The sequence below is a fragment of the Triticum aestivum genome, chromosome 3B, assembly GCF_018294505.1.
Source record: "Triticum aestivum cultivar Chinese Spring chromosome 3B, IWGSC CS RefSeq v2.1, whole genome shotgun sequence".
Lineage (NCBI taxonomy): Eukaryota > Viridiplantae > Streptophyta > Magnoliopsida > Poales > Poaceae > Triticum > Triticum aestivum.
In genome coordinates, this window is record NC_057801.1 from 194,413,667 (window position 1) to 194,433,858 (window position 20,192).

Here is a 20,192-nt window from a genome sequence, read left to right on the forward strand (position 1 = left end):
GTCCTAAGGCCAAATATTAACAGGTGTCCTTCCAAACGTGGAAGAAGGGGCTGCGAAGTTGTTGATGTAGACCATGAGAGGACATGTAGAAACTCCGAAAACCACAAGAACCGGTTGAATTTGGAAAGATCCCCCGGAAACCTAAACATAATAGATCTGGAAGAACCGCCGGGGAAAAAGATCCACACGACGATGAGCACACTGGAAGTGGCGCGTAGTGGGACGAGAGTGTTTTTAGGATATATTTTTTTTTTGCCCGGTGCAACGCACGGGCATTTGTACTAGTATAAGCAAAAAAAGAAAACAGAAAACGTAAAAAAAAACAGGGAAAAGAGGCTTCGGCCGCCCGCGCTCGTGGCCCGGCCCAGCTCGTTCGCCACCCGCGCACGGTCCGGAAGTGAGAGGAGGAGGGCTGCCAAGTCTATGATCTGAAGAAAAAAGCCCAGCCACGCTCTTCCCCTCTCCGCCGGAGCCGCCGCCTTGCCTTGCCTCGCCCCGCCGGACTCGATCTCTTCCTCCCCTTCCCTCCACCACGCGTCCACCCCCTACTGCATTCTCCGGAGTCCAGCCTATTGTCTCCACTTAATTTCACGCGTGGTGACGGAGTCGGGGCGCCAACAAGACCTAGGAGCGACCCGCCGCCGGCGACAAGTCCGAATACCTTCGGCGACTGATCCGCAGACGGCGAAGACGACATCCATCTCTCAGGTAACTCCCCATGCGCCTCTGACCTGCAATCGCTCGCGGCGACCCCTTCGCTAAATGGATTTGACGAGCTTTTCCTTGTGTGCAGGCCTCCCCCGCGGCAGCAGAACGCCATGTTCCCACCGCCGAATGCCTTTGGACCACTGCGGCCTCCTCAGCCTCCGCCATGGCAGTGGCAGTGGCAGCAGCACCAGCACCCGCACCAGCACCAGCACCAGCACCAGCCGCTCCCTTTCCAGCCTGAGGCGGCGGCACTGGCGGCGGCCAGTTCCTTTTGGCAGCGTGACAATGTGCGGGAGCATTTGAAGAAGCTGCAAGAGACGGTCGCGATTTCAAGCGCTCTGTGAGTTCCCTAAACTCCCAAAGGTAGTTATGACCGTGTATGCGAGTCTCTGTGCCATTTGTGCTGAAATAAACGGTTTGGATTGGCAGGATAAACGAACTAGAGGAGATTGCACTTGTGAGGAATTCATCTGATGCTAGTGCACAAGAACCATCTTCGTCCGCAGTAGAATCGTCTTCAGGGTCTGGTGTCTCTTCTGCAGGCAGGCCTTGCCATTTTTCGGAGCTCGCAAGTGAAATCAAGATTAGCCAAGACATTCATGAATCTCTGGCTACAGATGCGGCTAATTATCTCTGTTCTCAACTTCAGCACCTCCTGGCACCTATTTCTTCCGCTATTAACCAAGACGGTCCTTGGGCAGAAAGATCGGCAATGGTTTCGTTAACTCAGAAGCTGCAGAAGTCCAAGAGAAATAAGCGATGGAGGAAGAGGAAGAGAAAGCATGTAGCAGAGCTTTTCCAGAAGGTGGAACTCAATTCACATGTTTCTATGTTCATATCTTTGTGAAAATGCTCAGTTAGCATCAAAATGGCCACAGATCCAATAAATGCATGTCTTCCCTTCTCTTGATGTTGTGCAGGAGAGTGCAGAATTTGACAGGATTGATCAGGAAGCTGATGAATGGAGGGCTAGGCAAATAGCGAATGACATTGCAAAACGCAAGGTGCTGTCTCATTTGTTGAACTGCCATTTCATTCATAGGATTTATCTGTAGTAACTAGTAGGAAAACACAGTTGTTCCACCATAATGAACTCGTTGTTGTATGTGCAAACCAGGTAGAAAGCATGAAGCAGATTGCCAAGAAGAAAGCAAATGAGGAAAGAAAACGTTTAGAATCTGAGGTAAGTATTGTACATGACTCTAAATCCTTGTATTTTATTGTTTTTCTCCAAGAAGATCCGTGCATACAATTGAATTTAGATATAATCTAATAACATGCTAATACTCTCTGAGTTTTGGACAGGTTTAGCTGTGAGCATTAAGTTATGCAATTGTTATTTTCTTACCTTTCTCTTGGTGCCTTATGTTTTTGTTCAATTTATGTAAGATGCCATCTTGAAGATTTCTTAAAATTGCCAATTAGTTGTCATCGACGGAGTGCAGCCTAACTTCTGTGCTTGATTCTATGTACCTAGCTTGATTGTTTTCTTTCAGATTTTTGTGCAAGCAGTTTTTGAATTCTTGAGTTGCTGTTTGTGTAGATTATAAGATCTTAATATTATTTTTGAAGCATCAGTGCAGTATTACCTTATTCCAACTAACTATTTTCTGGAAAAAAAATCTGCGATTCACAGCTCGAGCTTGCACTAATGGTCGAGAAACTACAGGAGCTCCGCTCTGTAAGGGTCGAAAAACTGAAGAAACAAGGCAAGATATCTCCATTTAGCCACTCCCTCTTCCCTTATTCCGCAACCACCATATGACCCATATCCCATATGCTTAAAGGACATCCTGAAACCAGTCATTAGGTTGGACCATTCTTTTCTGTAGTAAATGAATTCTGTAACCGCCTGGATCCCTCGCATAGCGTAATGGGCAGTGGTTTATAAGGATGCTGTAACTAAACCCTTGATTTTCTCAAATGGAATCACAGTGTAAACTGACAATCCCCGAAATGGACTTATATTAAAATGGAGGAAGCACTGTCACATTGTTCTCTAAACTAAGATCCATAATTTTTGAATTCTGTATGCAGTTGTAGGCAACACTTTTACTTATAAAAGTTGTCCATGTGTGATGATATGATTAACCTGCTTTATTCTGGCCATTGCAACCCATGCATGCCTGATAATTAACACTGGCGACAGTTATATTTCAGGTCATTTTCTGCCAGAAGAGGATGATAAATATCTTGAGCGTGTCAAGGCTGCAGTTGAGGAAGAGGAGCGCCAAGCTGCAACTGCTGCTCGAACTGATGCTGCGAAGGATGCTATTCTCACCGCTGAGGAATCAAGGAAGGCTGCCCATCATACAACTGCTCAAGAAGATGGCCTTGGACAACCTAAAAGTGGGTCGGCACCAGAGCAGAAACAAGGAGATGCAAGCATAAGCGAGAGAAGTGATCATGCAAGTCAAAAGACAGAACATGATGGTCAAAAGGTCGAGATAGAAGGGCCTGCACATTCCGAATCTCTGACCAATCTGCCTTTTGAGTTCTACCACTATTATCATGGAAGTAGCTATGACCTGGGGACACTCATTGAGGTAATTTATTCCAAACTCTCAACTTCATGCAAGTGTCACGGGTTTGTAGGATGGTGTTAATGAACTACCTGACTAGGCTTAACAATCTTTGATATGATCTATTGGGTTTTACTGGATGTCATCATTGGGATGTTATGGAGCTACCGGATAACCATTTCTGCAAGCGCTAGTGAGAACTATGTGAAAGGAAAGTAGGAGATTCTGTTGAAGTTCTATTGATTTCATATTTTATTTCTTTGAGTAGGAGATTTCCCCCTCACTTTTAATGAAATTTCATACTAGTTCAGGTTACTCAATACAGTATCTTATATGTATTTCACCTCCGATTGTAGGTACGCAGAATGTGGGATTCTTTTATCAGACCTGGAGGAAGGTGAGGCTTTTACTTGTCAAATCATGCTGCGTTATCTTGTCTCGTGATAATAACAGCACTAAACCATGCTAGTTACTCCCTCCGTCCGGAAATACTTGTCGGAGAAATAGATGTATCTAGACGCATTTTAGTTCTAGATACACCCATTTTTACCCATTTCTTCGACAAGTATTTCCAGACGATGCGTCTAGATACATCTATTTCTCCGACAAGTATTTCCGGACGGAGGGAGTATTTGACAAGCATCCTTCTCATGCAGTGCAAATTCACTGTGTAAATATGATTTGCTGATTCTTTAAAGGTTTTGTCTTATAAGCTGGAAAATAAACTCATGAGAAACCATCACGTAATGGTGTGTTCAAATTGGCTGACTTTAGGTCCACTATGATAAACTAGCATCTTTGGTGAGCAACAAAGCTGGATTTATAGTTCGTAAAATATAGGCTGATATCTTAATGGTGCATTAAGGTTGCAAATGGCTTGTGGATCTTTCTATATAGCTTTCATCTAGTTTTATTTATGGTATGGCTGTAATACTAGACCGTGTCGTTGAACCAGCAAATATTTGTATGGGAAAAGCTAGAGTGGCAGAAACAAAGTTTTCCCTTGGTTGTAAATTATGATAATCTTCATTCATTGCAGGTCTGTAAGAACAGAATTTCACATATCCATTTTAGTCTAAATCACAACCATAATAGTTAGTTACTGCAGTGGACAGAGAGATCTTTGATGTGGCGTGTTAAACAAATGTTACATGTATTTTTATTCTTCTAAATGCATTTTTTTTGCGGGGATTCTTCTAAATGCATTGACTGTCTGCACCTGCATGCAGCCGTATACCTGGCAATTGGGTTCAGCCACCCCCTCCAGCTAATGAGGTATGGGCATCATATTTGGTGCAGCCCAAGTAAATCCTATTGGGTGACAATGGTTCTTCTGCCCATCCATTAGAAGCTTTGAAGGTACTTGGGTTACGTAAATTTCTTTATGTCAACTAGTGATGTGAAGAGATTATACCGGATACAGGGATTACATTGTCAGACAAAAGATTATCTCAGTGAAATCTCATTGCTAGTCTGTAGACCTTCTTTGATGAATGCTCGATTGTCTTGTGGCTTTGGCATGTACTATCGAATTTAAGTTGCTGTCAACTGTGAAGTTCTTTTCACACCTGATATCCTTAATATCTGTACCCACCCTGTCAGGTTTTCTTGTGTTTTGTAATTTTGAGTCCACCAGGTGCTTCATCTGTGTTGTCTGTACTTGATGCATGAAAGGTGGAGTTTTGGATTGGGGAAAGAGCTGTATTTCCATTTCTCTTAAATGATTATTTGCTATCTTGGGTCTCGCAGTTGGATTTCAGCATGTTGCTTTGTGAGATATTCGCCGCAAGATCTGCCATCAGATTTCCTAGCAAATAAATGGGAATGCTCATCTGCAGTCTGCATTGGTTGTGGAATTTTGCTTGGAAATGGTTAGCGAGAGAAAACCTTGGCCCTGGTTTGCGTTGGCTTGCCGCTCTTTCCCGGTGGTGGTGACCCCCTGGCAGCTGAAACTGATGAAGCTGTCCATTTCTTCAGATAACGCTTCAATTTCTTTTCTTTTTTTTTGAAATGGAGGCACGAGCTTTGCCCCATCTCATTGATTAAGAAAGAATTTAGAAATAGTTACAAGAGAACAAACCTTAACATCTGAGAGTTTCTACTCTTGTGGCATGATCAAACTTAAATGCTTTGCCCCAGCAAAAACCCACAAGGCTAATTCATCTTTGATTTTACGCTCAACTACTCTAGGTATAGAAGATACATTCCTGAAGAACTGTCCATTCAGTTCATTCCAAAGCTCCCACGAAACAAGCAAGAGAAATCTGTGAATAAGACCAAGGAGCTCTGCCACTCCAACACTCACTTGAAGTTTCGCCAATGCTTTATTTCAGTGTCAATAAGACCAAGCCACGCTTTGATGTCCTCCCAAAGGCGCCTAGCAAATCTGCACTTGAGTAGAAGATGCACGGCAGACTCCAGCTCTTTCTTGCAGAATTGACATCGGCCGCCCCCTCCTTTGCAATCGACAACCATCGTAAAATTAACCATGCAATTTTTTTTTGCTTAGGTGGCATCTGCAAAACCGCCTTTTTCTCGAAGTCGAGTCATTTGCGTTTGCAAGTTGGGCAAAAGTAGGCCGAAGAAGCTGAGTATGAACCCAAAGCAGTGAAATTCCAAATGTGCATCTTCAAGGTCGACCCAAAGGCTTTTACATGTGCTCATAGGAACTAGTACAAGTTAGCTATCGATGCTGAAAATGATATCAGCGCGATATTCCTGATTGATATATATAGATTAACAAAAAAAATTATTTGTCCTTTTAAAAAATGAATCTGAAACGGTTCATGGGATAGCACCAACTGAATAACAGGTGCCATCAGTTTCAGACACTTATAGAACCCGATGGATGAGTGCACCAGATGGACAGCAAGACATGGCACAATGTATATAGTTCATGACAGTTTTACATTTATAACTTGTCCTGTCATAACATGCAGAACATTCCTCCTTCCTTCAGAACAAATTCTGCGCTGACAGCTTTAATGAATGCAATGGTCTAAAGATCAGGCATTTGCCATCAAAATATCAGCTAGACAGGTGACACTAACAAAAAAAAAATCCCCAAGTTCACATGTTATTATCAGACTGCGGCTCAAACAAAAGGAGACAGAATGAAACTGTAATAACTACTGACGGAACAGAGGTCTAATAGCAGCACGGAGTTCTTGCTATAGATCTGAGACGGTTGTTGCTGAGTGCGTGCCATCAGGAACTTTGACTCACATCTTCAGTTCCGTCGTCCATGTTCCCTGGACGCTTGGCCGCTTCGTCACGTGTCTGGTTCTCAGCTTCACCACTTTCCTGCCCAGAGAACACCTTAGCCTACTAGCTTGCAGCATTATGTCCTCAGGTGCCAAGTTTCTGACGCAAACCACTCTCTCATTATGGTTTTCTGCACAAGAATGACATTGCTTAAGAATAACACTCAGAATATAAGCAACTACAGCCACGACTCCATGGAAAATAACAAGGATGACGCATGAACCGTGTCTTGCTGACATGTGGGCGGGTCCTGTCGGTGAGATTCGAATCTCTAGGGTGTGCATTTATGAAAAATCTCCCAATAACAAACACAAAGCAACAGAAAAACAGAATTGAGGAGCAACCTGCTCCTGCAACTCCTGCAATCATCAGATGCTATAAGGTCAGTGTGGTTAGTGCAACGAAATGGAATTATCCTTTGGCTAAACACTGAAAGTGAAAGAAGATATTTAAAGTTGTGAAATGCATTCTACAAAACTTGGTAAATGAGCCTGTTCCCCCACAAAATCTTTTGCATGTCTTATCCCACCGGAGGTGGATGGTACTTGTCCTAGAGCAAAGTGCACCCTCAAACAAAACAAATCAACACGTTTCCCTTCAAAAGATTTATTCACACAAATTAACCATGTCATTCTTAAACCACGTGGACCTTTGGGATGTTGAGTGTGTCAAATTTATCACAAGTATTTAAACAAGTTGGGCTAGCCTAACCCAACCAAGTTCTTAGATTGGTTGGTTGGGCTAGGCTAGAACTTGGCTGGTTGCGAGATCTTATGGGTTTCAGCTCTAGCCTACCCCAACTTGTTTGGGACTAAAGGCTTTGTTATTGTTTGTTGAAGACAAGAGTGTAAAGTAAATCTTCAACTAAATCTTGGATGTGTAAAGTAAACCACAGTGCTTGACTGCGACAGATTGCATGAAAATTAACTGATTATATGCATTTGGTAAGTATCAACACAAAGATCTCACAACTACCAGAAAGTAACATCATTACAAGTAATACAGTTACCACATAACACTAAAATGGTCATAAGGAAAGGAAGATCTTACTGTAAATGCCCTTCAAGTTAGGATGCTGGCCACGGACAAGCTGTGTCACCACCTCTAACTGGGGATTCTTTTCCTTGATAGCTGGAAGATGCGACTCCATAAAAGCCCTGCAATTCCAAGGAGCTTTAGTCGTAAAGGAGCAAGCAAACTGAAGCACCTAATTGTTATCAGACACTAAATTCAAATGACTGAAGTATGGAGTGAAGCCACAATTAAGCTCCGAAATCACTCATCCGCAAGAAAGGAAGATACCATGTGAATAAAATTTCAAAGATCACAAAAGCAGAGCTTGATCCCAACCCAACAAGCAAACCACATATAATCGGCTCAACTGTGACTGAACTGTCTAATGGGCCATTCTTCCAAATAGTTATTCCCATTTTCAATAATATCAAAGTGTCCTCTAGACAGATGAACTACTCCTATTCAATGGGGTCATACCCAATAGCTCTTCCTTTTCGTCAAAACAGACACATAATCACACGCGACGCTCACCTTCAGAGAAGATAACTCCACTTCCACATTTCGCCATGCACAATTAAGAATTAACAGAGCACTCCAGCTCAGTCGACACAACGAATAAGTCGGATCTCCAGGAACAAAACTTAAGGCAGAATCAAATTGGTACGATGAACAGTACCTGATCCCCTTGCTGCTCCCTCCCCAATCGCAGAAGTTCACCACGAGCTTCTGCAGCTGCCAAACGCCCCTCAGCGCCATCCCGCCTCACTCCGGGTCAACCCAAACCAGACCAGCAAGGTGTGCGGCTAGGAAGGAGGCGAGGGCGGAGGAGGAGGCGGAGGCCGGCGTCGGGTTGGAGAGGAGAGGACGCTCTGCGTTAGGGTTTAGCCCAAGGAGCGTGGGCCAACACTCGGCCCAGTTTCGAGGCCTAGCCTCTTCCGCTTCGTAACGGTTAGAAAGAAGCCAGTGGTTCCCCCTAAAAAAAGAAGAAGAAAGAAGCCAGTGGCTACACGAAATGAAAGAAAAAGAAGGATGTAGTAGAACAGCCAAAAAAAAAAACCGAAATCACTAATTGAGAAGTACCTTTTTAAAAAATCACTTTCATCTTTTTTTTCTTAGATCTGTTTATTCAAAATGTTTTATTTTAAACTGTCCAAATCTCAAACCGTTTTTACCGTTGGATTCCTCGCGTCGAGATCTTCAAAACTAGATCTCATGTTGATAGGTTTTGAAGAAAATTTTCTTTCACAAAAAATACCAGACAAAAAACCCGAATAGAGAACATTTTTTTCTTTCTTTTCTAAAAGCAATTTCCAAGAAACACGCCTGTGACTCTTATGGAAGCAAAACCGTACCTTTTGTGAAAAATAAATAAATAAATAATGCATTTTTTCCGTTTCCGAGAGACATAGTGAAAGCAAAACCATGCCTCTCACAGGAGAAAAAACATGTTTTTTTTTCTGTTTTCGAGAGGCACGGGCAATGCCCCTTACGGAAGGAAAAAAAAAGTAAAAAAACACAATTTTCTTTCTGTTTCGAAGAGGCACGGCCCTGCCTCTTGTGAAAAAAAAACATGTTTATTTTTTTTGTTTTCGAAAGGCATGATCGTGCCCCTCGAGAAAGCAAATCCATGTCTTTAGCGAAAGAAAAAACGTGCCTACAGTGAAATAAAAAAAGTGTGTTTTTTTGCGCAAAAAAGTTTTTATTTTTTTGTCCAAAAGTTTAGAAAGACCGGTGAAAGACAAAAAGCCAAAAAACCTCAAAAACAGTCAAAAATAAAAAACACGTGAGAAAAATAAAAATAAAAACAAAATTTGAAGGGAGCGCCAAGAGCGCGACTCGTGGCGGCGGCTGGCGCGCTCTCAGCCCACGCTAAATAATCTTTAAAAGGCTTTCGAAGAGCGCTCGTTAACTAATTGCTCCGGAAAAAAAGCCGGGGAGTGCAAATCACAAAAAAAGAAGCCTCTTTACCGCTCGGCCCATCACACATGAAAAATACACGAAAATGATGCAGGCCGTTTCCCTAACACGCGAGAAATAGAAACAAGGTCAGCTAGGATTTGAAGGTTAGTTGAATCGTTTTTCTCTCGAAGGCGACTCTGAAGGCGATCTAGGGTTTTGACCGCCGCCGCAGCCGGCGGCTGCCTATCCTGTGTGTGCCCGACGGGAATCATGGGTCTCCCTTGGGAAGCTAGCTTGATGACATGACCAGAGGAGGAGAAGAGATGATTCAGGTGGGCTGTTGTTGGCCGTGGTCTGGTTTCTCTCGGCTGTTTTGAAGGACTAGGCGAAGAGTAAAGTTTGACGTCCCAACATGTTCTAGCATAGCTGGTTTTTCTGTCCCGGCATAGCCCGTTGCTTTGCAAGGTGGTGTGACGGTTTCTGTTCTTCCGTATCTGTCTGTATACGGTAGGTTTACTGGATTCAGTTTGTCTGCGCAGTCGACGAAAGTGACGTTCGAGGAGGAACGCCTCACGCAATGAAGCTTATAAGCTGGAACTGTCGGGGACTCCTGGGGACCCCGACGGTTCGTTCGCTTCTGGACATCCAGAGGCGGTATAACCCGGATGCGTTTTTTCTGTCCGAGACGCATTTAGATGAAGATAGGGCAGAAGATTTGATGAGAAGGATGGGCATGGACTACAAAATCGTTGCGCCATGTCTCGATAGTAGAAAAGGTGGACTGCTTCTAGTCTGGAAGAAGGAGGTGAGGATCTACTCCCGGACTACTACCTTTAGTGTCATCGATGTGACGGTTGAAGAACAGGATGGAAGAGAGTGGAGACTCTCATGCATATACGGGGAACCCAGCTGGGATAATAAGGACCGTACATACCGCCTACTATGGGACTTGCATGCTCAGTCTAGCCTCCCATGGGTTGCCATTGGCGACTTCAATGAGATTTTGCTCTCTTCAGAGAAGGAGGGTGGAGCGCCGCGGCAGCAGGTGAGACTCCAAGCCTTCCAAGATGCGTTGTCTGATTGTTCCTTGGAGGACATAGGATACCATGGTGATAAATTCACATGGTTCCGAGGTGGTCTGAGGGAACGTTTGGATCGGGCCGTCTCTAATGCCGAATGGATGGAAATGCACCCCTTGTGTGGACTGTGCAACCTCGATATGGGGAAATCGGATCATAGACCGATATGTCTGGACACTAACTACTTGGCCGGCGTGGCAGCCCCAAGGAAGCAGGCAAGACGTGTGTTTGAGGCCCATTGGTTATCTGAGGAAACAGTGGAAGAAGTAGTTAAAACAGCATGGCAAAAAGCGGTCACTCCGGGGTTGTGCCCTTCGGCCAGCTCAAAGCTTGCGGCAGTTCATAGAGACTTACATGCTTGGGATCGCAAAGTGTTGAAAGGGCCACGTGCTCGCCTGCGAACGGCACAGAAGGAGCTAGAAAATCTAATGCGCTCATCGTTTACGGCCGAGACAAGTCTGAAACAGAAGGACCTTACGGTGTTGATCGAGAACCTGCTCGAGCAAGAAGAAATATATTGGGCACAGCGTGGGCGAGTGAACTGGTTGCACCGAGGAGATCGCAACACAAAGTTTTTTAATCAATCTGCTTCAGCCGTAATCTAATCAGAAAACTGAAAAATAATAATGATGCTTGTATTGAGGGTAATGATAACCTCAAGCCCCTTATTTTTTATTACTTCCAGAGCCTTTTTAACTCGGATGCAGGTGAGATCGATGAAGGACTAGTACATTCTGTTAAGCAGGTTGTAACTGAGGATATGAATAGGATACTAATGGCGCCATTCAGGAAGGAGGATGTTAAAAAAAGCTCTCTTCCAAATAGGAGATATGAAGGCTCCTAGACCGGACGGATTACATGCTGTTTTCTTTAAACGATTCTGGCATATTATAGGCGATGAGCTGACAAAAGAAGTCCTTGATGCGATCATTCACAAAAAAATTCTTGAAGGGTGGAATTCTACAAATGTTGTGCTCATCCCAAAGGTGGACAGCCCGGAGGTACTAACTCAGTTTAGACCCATTAGCTTATGTAATATGGTCTATAAAATTATTTCTAAGATGCTAGCAAACAGACTCAAGAAGATCTTGCCTGAGGTAATTTTCCCAAATCAGTCGGCATTCATTCCAGGTAGATTAATTACAGATAATGTGCTAGTGGCTTATGAGTGTTTTCATGCAATAAAAAAGAAGACACATGGATCAAATGGTGTTTGTGCAGTCAAGCTGGATATGCTCAAAGCGTATGATCGAGTTGAATGGGGCTTCTTACAGAGAATGATGTTGAAACTGGGCTTTAATCCGAGTTGGGTGTATATGATTATGGAGTGCGTCTCGTCTGTAAGCTACAGGATCAGGTTTAATGACACAAAGACGGATGAGTATATGCCCACGAGGGGGCTTAGGCAGGGGGATCCTTTATCCCCTTACCTATTTCTATTATGCTCTGAGGGTTTATCCAGTTTACTGCCCATGAAGAAAGCATTGGAGGAATTGAAGGTTTAAGGGTTTGCAGAAACACACCCTCAATCTCACACCTTCTTTTCGCTGATGACTCACTTATTTTAATGAAAGCAACAGATCAAAACGCAAATACCCTGGAGAGGATTTTGGATACTTATTGTGCAAGCTCAGGGCAGCGGGTTAGTAATGCAAAATCCAGTATTTTTTTTCAGCCCTAATACTGGAGTGTTGGTCAGGGAAGGTGTTTGTGGCATCCTGGATATCCTAACGGAAGCACTGACTGACAAGTACTTGGGTCTCCCTACTATGGTAGGAGTGGATAGAAGCGATTGCTTCCACCACCTTGTTGATAGAGTTTGCCAAAGGTTGAAGGGGTGGAAGGAAAAGATACTATCAGTACAAGGCAAAGAATTTTTGGTGAAATCGGTGGCACAAGCAATCCCTTCTTATGCTATGTCGGTCTTCAAATTACCCAAGGGGGTTTGCAAGTCAATAACAGATGAAATCGCAGGTTTTTGGTGGGGATATGGAGAGGAGAAAAATAAAATGCACTGGTTTGCATGGTGGAAATTATGTGTCCCAAAGAAGAAGGGTGGCATGGGGTTTAGGGACCTTCACAGCTTTAATCTTGCTATGTTAGCAAAGCAGTGTTGGCGACTTCTCCAAAATCCTGATTCTTTATGTGCACGTGTTCTGAGTGCCAAGTATTATCCAAATGGTGATATTCTGAAGGCAGGGCCTAAAGAGGGTTCATCATTCACTTGGCAAAGCATTGTTGCAGGTATACAGACTTTCAAACGAGGGTGTATTTGGCGGATAGGGTCTGGCTCACATATTAACATATGGGATGATCCCTGGATTCCTTCTAGTGAGTCAAGAAGGATCATCACACCTAAGGGAGGAACCATTCTGTCTAAGGTTGAAGAACTTATACATCCACATATGGGTCAGTGGGATGTGGAGCTCCTTCGGGACAATTTTTTACCCGTGGATGTTGCAAGAATCTTACAAATTCCTTTGCATGTTGAAGTTGTAGAAGATTTTGTTGCTTGGCACTTTACAAGGTCTGGTACCTTTTTGGTGTGATCTGCTTATCACGTAGAGTTCAACCACCAGTTCGGCCGTCAGTTTGGTCGATGTGATACTCCATGTGGTTCTCGAATTAACTTAGTGTGGAAACAACTTTGACAGCTCTGCTTCGTCGGAAATTCAAGCATTTTGGTTGGAAGGTTCTAAAGGGGGTGTTGCCATGTTTCGGTGTTCTAGCTGGAAGACACATTCCTATAATCCCCCAATGTCCCTTCTGTAAAATCGGTTTGGAAGATATACAACACTGCATCTTCACATGCTGAAGGGCCATGGAAGTGTGGAATGAACTTCAGCTGGCAGATACAATACAGAAGGCAGTGGTACAAGATCGCTCGGGGTCCATTACTCTGGAGATCCTCCTACAATCTGATTTTGTGATACATGAAATACCGGCAACAGAACTCATACTTGTGGCAATGTGGTACATTTGGTGGCAGCGGAGACAAGCGGTGAAGGGGGAAACCATACAAACTCCTGATAGAACGACCCTATCGATTAAGGTACCGGCTACAAATTTTGTTCGAGCAAACTCACCAAACCAGCCAACCCGAAAGTTAGACCAGATATGGAGGAAACCTGACTCGAGTATAGTGAAAATCAACGTGGATGCGTCGTTCCATGCTGATACAATGGCCGGAGCCTGTGGAGCCGTGGCGAGAGATGAACATGGGACCTTCATCGCAGCGGCGAGCTGGATTCTGCCTCATGCCGTTTTGGCAGATTCCGCAGAAATATATGCAATCAGGTTTGGACTTATTCTTGCTGCTAACATTGGATGCACCAAAATTGTTATTGAATCAGATAGCCTGAATGCTCTTGAGGCGGCTTCAAACTTAGAGGCATACATGGGCGGCGATGCTGCAGTTATAACCGAAGCAACAATCTTGGCTATGAAGTTTTCATCTATTAGTTTCGTCCATTGCTGTAGGGAAGCCAACCTAGTAGCTGATAGCTTAGCAAAACATTGCTTTAGTACTAGAGTTTCAGATGTTTGGGACTCCTTTCCCCCTGACTTTATTCTTCCACAAATTGTAAACGGTTTGGCCATCATTTGAGGAATAAAAGTTACTGATGATTCAAAAAAACAAGGTCCAACGGCTGAGCATGTGACTGAGACTTTTTTTCTCAAAAAACAAGAGAGAGAGAGACTGGGACTTGGCAAAGCCGTTTCTTCCACCGAACCTCCTGGGTCCATTCTGATTTATCCTCCCGGGCGAAATTAGCGCACCCATTTACTACGACCGAGCCTTTTCACCTCTGCTAGGGTAAGGTCCAGGTGGCCATGGAGGACGGCCGCCGCCGCCGCCGCCGCCGCAAGACTGCCCAGAGGGAAACCGCGCCGGCAACCGAGATCGATGCCGTCCCGAACGATCTTCTCGAGCTCGTGTTCCTGCGCCTCCCCTTGCATCGCCACCTCGTCTACGCGGCGTGCACGTGCCGGCGCTGGCGCCGCGTGATCGCGGGCGACGTCGGACGCTTCCTTCTCCGGTACATCTCGCTCCGCGGCCTGTCGCCCGCCCACTTCTGCGGCCACTACCGCGTCGACGAGCGCCACCGGCACCCGCGTCCGCCCGGCGGCAACCCCGTCTTCGTCCCCTCCTCCTCGAGGTGGGTGGCCGCCGCCGTCGCGCGGAACCTCGCGCTCGACTTCCTCCCGCGGCCGGGACTGGCGGGCCGCTGCTGGGAGCTCGCCGACTTCTGGGACGATCTCCTGCTCTTGGTGCTCCTAGACAAGGAGACAAATTGGTCGCCGGCGTATGCCCTGGTCGTCTGCGATCCGCTCACGGGGCGCTACAGGACCGTCCCGCCCTCGGCGTGGTTCCAGGGCTGCGGTTGCCTGGGCGCCTTCCTCCACGGCGAGGATGCGGGCGCGCGCATCAGCCTGTCCAACTTCAGGGTCACGTGCGCGGTCTATCGCCCTGGGGACGGCGTCGCCAGGGCCTGCGCGTTCTCGTCCGCCGGCGGCGGCCGCTGGATCTCCGGCGCCGCTCGTAGCAGCATGGCAGTCTACGGCAACCAGTTCGGGAGCGGCAGGGGGCTGGGCCCCTTCCACTTCGCAGGGAGCTCCTACAGGTTCGCCTACTGGACGGTGGGAGACGGCATCGTGCTCGCTCTGGACAAGAAGGCCGCCGAGTTCTCCTCCTCCGTCTGGCTGGACGAGTCGAAGTACGCCGCGCTCGAGGACAAGCGACACACCGCCGAGTACGCCTACCAGAGCCCGTGGTTCCGAGCCTGCTTATCCTAGTTCCTAGCTGCCGCGGCGTCGTTCAGGGTTCTAAATAATTCCTTAATTTGCCGTTTGTTGTGATGATCCTAGAGCATCATACTTGTGTGTTTGTGGGAAAATCTCGATGACCGCTTGTAGGCGTCAAGTGGCAAACACTTTTAGATGTTCTATTGCCGTGCATTCATAGTTTGTTTATTTACAACTTCAGTTGGTTGGATTGTTTGGTTATTGTTTTGGACATGAAACTGGAGCAACGAACTGAAGTTTATTGTTCTATTGCCGTACACTTTTAGATGTTCTCGCCTTCAGTTTACTTTCATATAAAGGTGAAATTGTTTGTTTTGAGAAGGTCTTATTTAGAAAATTGTCTAGCTTAAACATAGGAAAAATTATGGTTGTGCCACTATCCAGCTGAATGTGAAGGTTGCAACAAATTTTTCCAAAATTTTAGTGCGCCACCAAACCGTGCGAAGAAATTGGGCATGAGGCAGTGAAAGACGCTAGCGCTCGTTGTCATCAGCTCAACCCTCGTTGCCATCTCCTTTGACCCCGTTCTTCGCTGGGGGGCCCACCATTTGGCCACGTAGTCATTGATGAATAGTAGGTCCACCAGCAACACTCGAGTCCAGCGGTACATGCGAGTAAGGGCGTCGCTGACCCGTAAATTTGCTCCCGCATACAATTCAAAAACTGTTTAAACAAACCAGACGAGCTATGTATGCCAACGTCGCCTCGTCGGTGGCCTTCATGGGACCCAAGGGTGGCGGTCTACCATGTTCTACTTCCGATGATGGCGGGGGGCGTGGACGTGTTGGCCGCCGCCTTGCTGATCTCCGCGAAGCCGGCTTCTTTCTCCGCCGGCAGGGCACGGTCCCGCGAATGTTGACGGCTGTAACGCCTCTATAACTTAGCCAACGTGTTATCCCCTCTAATTATGCCATGTCATCTGTTTTGCAATAATGAATGCCACTTGTCCCAAATCAAAATCAAATTCAAATTTCAATTAAAAGACAAAATAATATTTCTTCAAACAGTAAAATAAAAATCATGACGGTATTGCAAATAATCCCTAATTAATTATGTTAAGGAAACATCACCCAAATTCCCAAAATGCCCTTAACAGTACGTAAACCGGAGCAGTAGCAACTAATTGGGCCATTTCAAATTAAACAGTTATTATAGCATTTCAAAATAACTTGAAACTTTGTGGGCCTCTTCATATATTGCCTAGCAATTATGTGACAAGTTTCATAACTAATTAAAATCATTTAGTAGCAAAATAAAATGCAAAACAGAGGAGAAAACGAAAAAAAACAAAGAAACTACTGTGCAGCTGGGCCTTATGGAGCCACAGTGTGGCCCAGCCCATCCTGGCCGGCCTTCCCCTACTCGCCGCACCCTGGCAAAGGCTGCAGGCACACCATGGCCACCGACGCCGCACGCCCATCCATGGCCACCCCAACTCTATTAGAGTGCCACTGGAAACCCTAGCTCGAGCCCTATCCCCTGGATCTCACATCTCTCTCCTAGCCTCACTCTCCTCGATCTGGAGCTCACCTGATCACAACCGTCGTCGCACGTTCGTCGTCTTCGTGCACCAGAGCAACCCCGCGCCACAAGCTGTTGTCCAGGAGTTGTCGCTGCCTCGTCTGCCTCGACTACGCCCAAGGGTTTGACAGGAGCTGCACCGCATCGTCGTAAATTAAGCGCTTCTTCCTCCGCCGGCCGCCACACGACATGTCACGCCCAATATGCGACCCTATCCAAAAGGAACTCGAAGGTCCCACCAAGGATAGACCAGCATATTGGAACGCCTTTGCAAGGTGGATATCATTACATCAACATTACATAATAGTGGGGATACATACATAAGGCATACAATGCCACACGAATACAACATCACATCATACAAGAACAACATCCGACTACGGATGAATCATAAACAGAAACTCAAACAATATCCACCCTGCTAGCCCAGGCTGCCGACCTAGAACCTATCCCCTGATCGAAGAAGAAGCAGAAGATGAACTCAAGCAAGCAAGCATCGCTCTCGCGTCAAGCTCATCGCATAACCTGTACCTGCAACTGTTGTTGTAGTAATCTGTGAGCCACGAGGACTCAGCAATCCCATTACCATGGGTATCAAGACTAGCAAAGCTTAATGGGAAAGGAAGGGGTAAAGTGGTGAGGTTGCAGCAGCGACTAAGCAAGATATGGTGGCTAACATACGCAAATGAGAGCGAGAAGAGAAACAAAGGAACGGTCGTGAAGCTAGCAATGATCAAGAGGTGATCCTAAACACCTACTTACGTCAAACATAACCCAGAAACCGTGTTCACTTCTCGGACTCCGCCGAGAAGAGACCATCACGGCTACACACGCGGTTGATGCGTTTTAATTCGGACCTGATGTCAAGTTATCTACAACCGGACATTAACAAATTCCCGTCTGCCACATAACCGTGGGCACGGCTCTCGAAAGTTTAAACCCTGCAGGGGTGTCCCAACTTAGCCCATGACAAGCTCTCGCGATCAACAAAGGAATAAACCTTCTCCCAGGAAGACCCGATCAGTCTCGAAATCCTGATTTACAAGACATTTCAACAATGGTAAAACAAGACCAGCAAAGCCGCCCGATGCGCCGACAATCCTGATAGGAGCTGCACATATCTCGTTCTCAGGGCAACACCGGATAAGTCAAGCTACGAGTAAAACCAGACTTCGAGTTTCCCTGAGGTGGCCCCGCAGGCTGATCAGTTCGGACCAACACTTAGACAAGCACTAGCCCGGGGGGGGGGGGGCTAAAATAAAGATGACCCTTGGGTTAATTACTCCCAAGGGAAAGGTAGGTGGTGGTGAGGCAAATGGTAAAACCAAGGTTGGGCCTTGCTGGGCAAGTTTTATTCAAAGCGAACTGTCAGGGGGGTCCCATAAATCACCCGACCGCGTTAGGAACGCAAAATCCGGGAACATAACACCGGTATGACAGAAACTAGGGCGGCAAGAGTGGAACAAAACACCAGGCATAAGGCCGAGCCTTCCACCCTTTACCAAGTATATAGATGCATTAATAATATAAGAGATATTGTGATATCCCAACATAAACCCTGTCCACCATGGAGAAATCTTCGACTTCACCTGCAGCTAGCAACGCTATAAGAGGGGCTGAGCAAAGCGGTAACATAGCCAATCAATGGTTTGCTAGGAATGGTGTCAAAGGTTAGAGGTTCATGGCAATTTGGGAGGCTTGAAGAGCAAATGATAGGTAACGCATCATAGCGATAGAACGAAGCAACTAGCATAGCAATGATAGTAGTGAGATCCAGGGTAGCGGTCATCTTGCCTGAAATCCCGCTAGGAATAAGAACGAGTCCATGAAGAAGAAGAAGCCATGAAGACGAACCACACGTAGACAAACGCATCCTCACGATCGCAATGAAAACAGTAACTAACAAGAAGAAGCACACAACATGGTAAACACACCACACATAACAAGACATGATGCACAACAAGCATGATGCATGACAAAGCTAGATGAGGCTACTCATGGCAAGAGATGATGCAAACAAGAACAACACATCAAGGCAAGTTTAAATGAGGCCGGGAACAACATATAACAATTCCGGTAAGTCCTCATATGCAAATTTCGAAATTGGTCCAGAACTGAATAAACCTTATGTTCAAGTTGTTAAACAGCAAGTTAAGATGCACCAAGATGATCTACATGAAATTCTAGTCAATTTACATATAAAGTTCATTAGATTCGGAGCTACGGGCTAGAAGATATGAGCAAAACAAGTTAAACATGACATTGATGCAAAATGCATACAAACATCAAGCAAACACCTCAAAACAAGGATGCAACATGATAATATGAAACTACATGAAAAAACAAGCAAGTTTCATATAGAGCACACTCAAAATGGAGCAACGGTGCAACACATGCACTCTATACAAGTCATAGCAACAATCTGTCCAAAACAGCAACTAGGCATATAGCGAGCATCAAAAGAACAAGCTACAACACTCCAACATAATAACAAAAGGCATGGGCATGAAGTACAGGTAAAGCACAACAAAACATGAACACTGAGCTATCTCCAGAAATCACTAGAACATGCTCAAAAGGACATGGAAAGATTGCAAATAATAACAGTTTCAGCCTTTAGCAGAAATAACATCAGGTTGCAATGTTTAGAGCTATCAAACAACATATTACAGGAGCTTAACATGGCAAACAAAGGCATGTCATGAATCTACAAATTGCATAGATCAAAAGTCCCTTACTGACCATGAGCCAAAAAGGCACAGAAAATATGATGGCACACATGTAAACATGGCAAGTTATATGACAGATTCAAACATGGCAGGAACAACAATAAGTAGGCATGTTGGTGAGCTTGAAACACTCACCACAGAGCAATACATGGCATGTCAAGGCAACCAACAGTAAGAAGGCATGTTTGTGAAGCTATACATGGCAAGATCAAGGTCATAGGGTACATGGATCACTAGAAAACAATCATGGAAACATGGAACTTAATGTTAACAGGCTGACAGCAACATTTTCAAGCAACTTTGGAGCAAGATATGAACATGCTACAGCAGGCTATAATTGCAACTAAGGGCATGAATGGATAGAGCATGACATGTAGATCAAAACATGTTTATAGGACATCTCCAGATTATGCACGAAATGACTTGTAGAAGCATGTTAACATAGCAACAAAATATAACAGAATTTGTCAGGAAAACAACAACAGCAAGTACCCTCCTTAACAAGCTCGATTCACTCACCACAAGTCATTGAATGACAAGATAAGCATATCATCATCAAGAAGAAATGTTTATGTAACCAACCAAGGCAAGAACAAGTCCATAGCATGCAAGGATCAACTATAGCAACCTTGGCTAAATTGAATAACAAG

General features: G+C 45.2%; 3 protein-coding genes across 5 annotated transcripts; 2 read left to right on the plus strand and 1 right to left on the minus strand.

Moving 5' to 3' along the window:
- The first annotated feature begins 383 nt into the window (after positions 1 to 383).
- LOC123069327 (U11/U12 small nuclear ribonucleoprotein 59 kDa protein) lies at positions 384 to 5,214 on the plus strand. Of its 2 annotated transcripts, XR_006432443.1 has the most exons (10): positions 384 to 708; positions 794 to 1,048; positions 1,138 to 1,513; positions 1,629 to 1,712; positions 1,826 to 1,891; positions 2,345 to 2,417; positions 2,869 to 3,254; positions 3,587 to 3,627; positions 4,460 to 4,589; positions 4,980 to 5,214. XR_006432443.1 is itself a non-coding variant. In XM_044492158.1 (9 exons), the coding sequence occupies exons 2-9, from the start codon at positions 819 to 821 to the stop codon at positions 4,536 to 4,538; spliced, it is 1,335 nt and encodes a 444-aa protein (XP_044348093.1). In that variant the 5' UTR covers positions 384 to 708; positions 794 to 818; the 3' UTR covers positions 4,539 to 4,802. The 2 variants fall into 2 exon arrangements, 1 of the variants encoding a protein (XP_044348093.1); XM_044492158.1 differs by lacking the exon at positions 4,980 to 5,214 and having other exon boundaries at positions 4,460 to 4,802.
- Positions 5,215 to 6,094: 880 nt separating this feature from the next.
- On the minus strand, positions 6,095 to 8,463 carry LOC123069328 (54S ribosomal protein L51, mitochondrial). 2 transcript variants are annotated; one of them, XM_044492160.1, is made up of 3 exons: positions 8,185 to 8,462; positions 7,545 to 7,651; positions 6,095 to 6,624 (listed from the first exon to the last, which is right to left on the minus strand). In XM_044492160.1, exons 1-3 carry the CDS (start codon positions 8,262 to 8,264, stop codon positions 6,452 to 6,454), a joined length of 360 nt encoding a protein of 119 aa, XP_044348095.1. In that variant the 5' UTR covers positions 8,265 to 8,462; the 3' UTR covers positions 6,095 to 6,451. The 2 variants fall into 2 exon arrangements, with proteins under 2 accessions (XP_044348095.1, XP_044348094.1); XM_044492159.1 differs by lacking the exon at positions 6,095 to 6,624 and adding an exon at positions 6,631 to 6,853 and having other exon boundaries at positions 8,185 to 8,463.
- A 5,757-nt stretch (positions 8,464 to 14,220) lies between these two features.
- On the plus strand, positions 14,221 to 15,607 carry LOC123065205 (uncharacterized). Its single transcript, XM_044488554.1, has one exon. It carries the CDS (start codon positions 14,321 to 14,323, stop codon positions 15,281 to 15,283), a length of 963 nt encoding a protein of 320 aa, XP_044344489.1. The 5' UTR covers positions 14,221 to 14,320; the 3' UTR covers positions 15,284 to 15,607.
- The last annotated feature ends 4,585 nt before the right edge of the window (positions 15,608 to 20,192 follow it).

Bases quoted from the DNA above. Each gene is read 5' to 3' on its own strand.
- LOC123069328 (XM_044492159.1), bottom strand. From the start codon at position 8,264: ATGGCGCTGAGGGGCGTTTGGCAGCTGCAGAAGCTCGTGGTGAACTTC. The intron at 7,652-8,184 runs GTACTGTTCATC...TTGGAATTGCAG, and splicing joins GGGAGCAGCAAGGGGATCAG to GGCTTTTATGGAGTCGCATC. The intron at 6,854-7,544 runs GTAAGATCTTCC...TGATGATTGCAG, and splicing joins TAACTTGAAGGGCATTTACA to GAGTTGCAGGAGCAGGTTGC.
- LOC123065205 (XM_044488554.1), top strand. From the start codon at position 14,321: ATGGAGGACGGCCGCCGCCGCCGCCGCCGCCGCAAGACTGCCCAGAGG.
- LOC123069327 (XM_044492158.1), top strand. From the start codon at position 819: ATGTTCCCACCGCCGAATGCCTTTGGACCACTGCGGCCTCCTCAGCCT. The intron at 1,892-2,344 runs GTAAGTATTGTA...TGCGATTCACAG, and splicing joins GAAAACGTTTAGAATCTGAG to CTCGAGCTTGCACTAATGGT. The intron at 3,255-3,586 runs GTAATTTATTCC...CTCCGATTGTAG, and splicing joins ACCTGGGGACACTCATTGAG to GTACGCAGAATGTGGGATTC.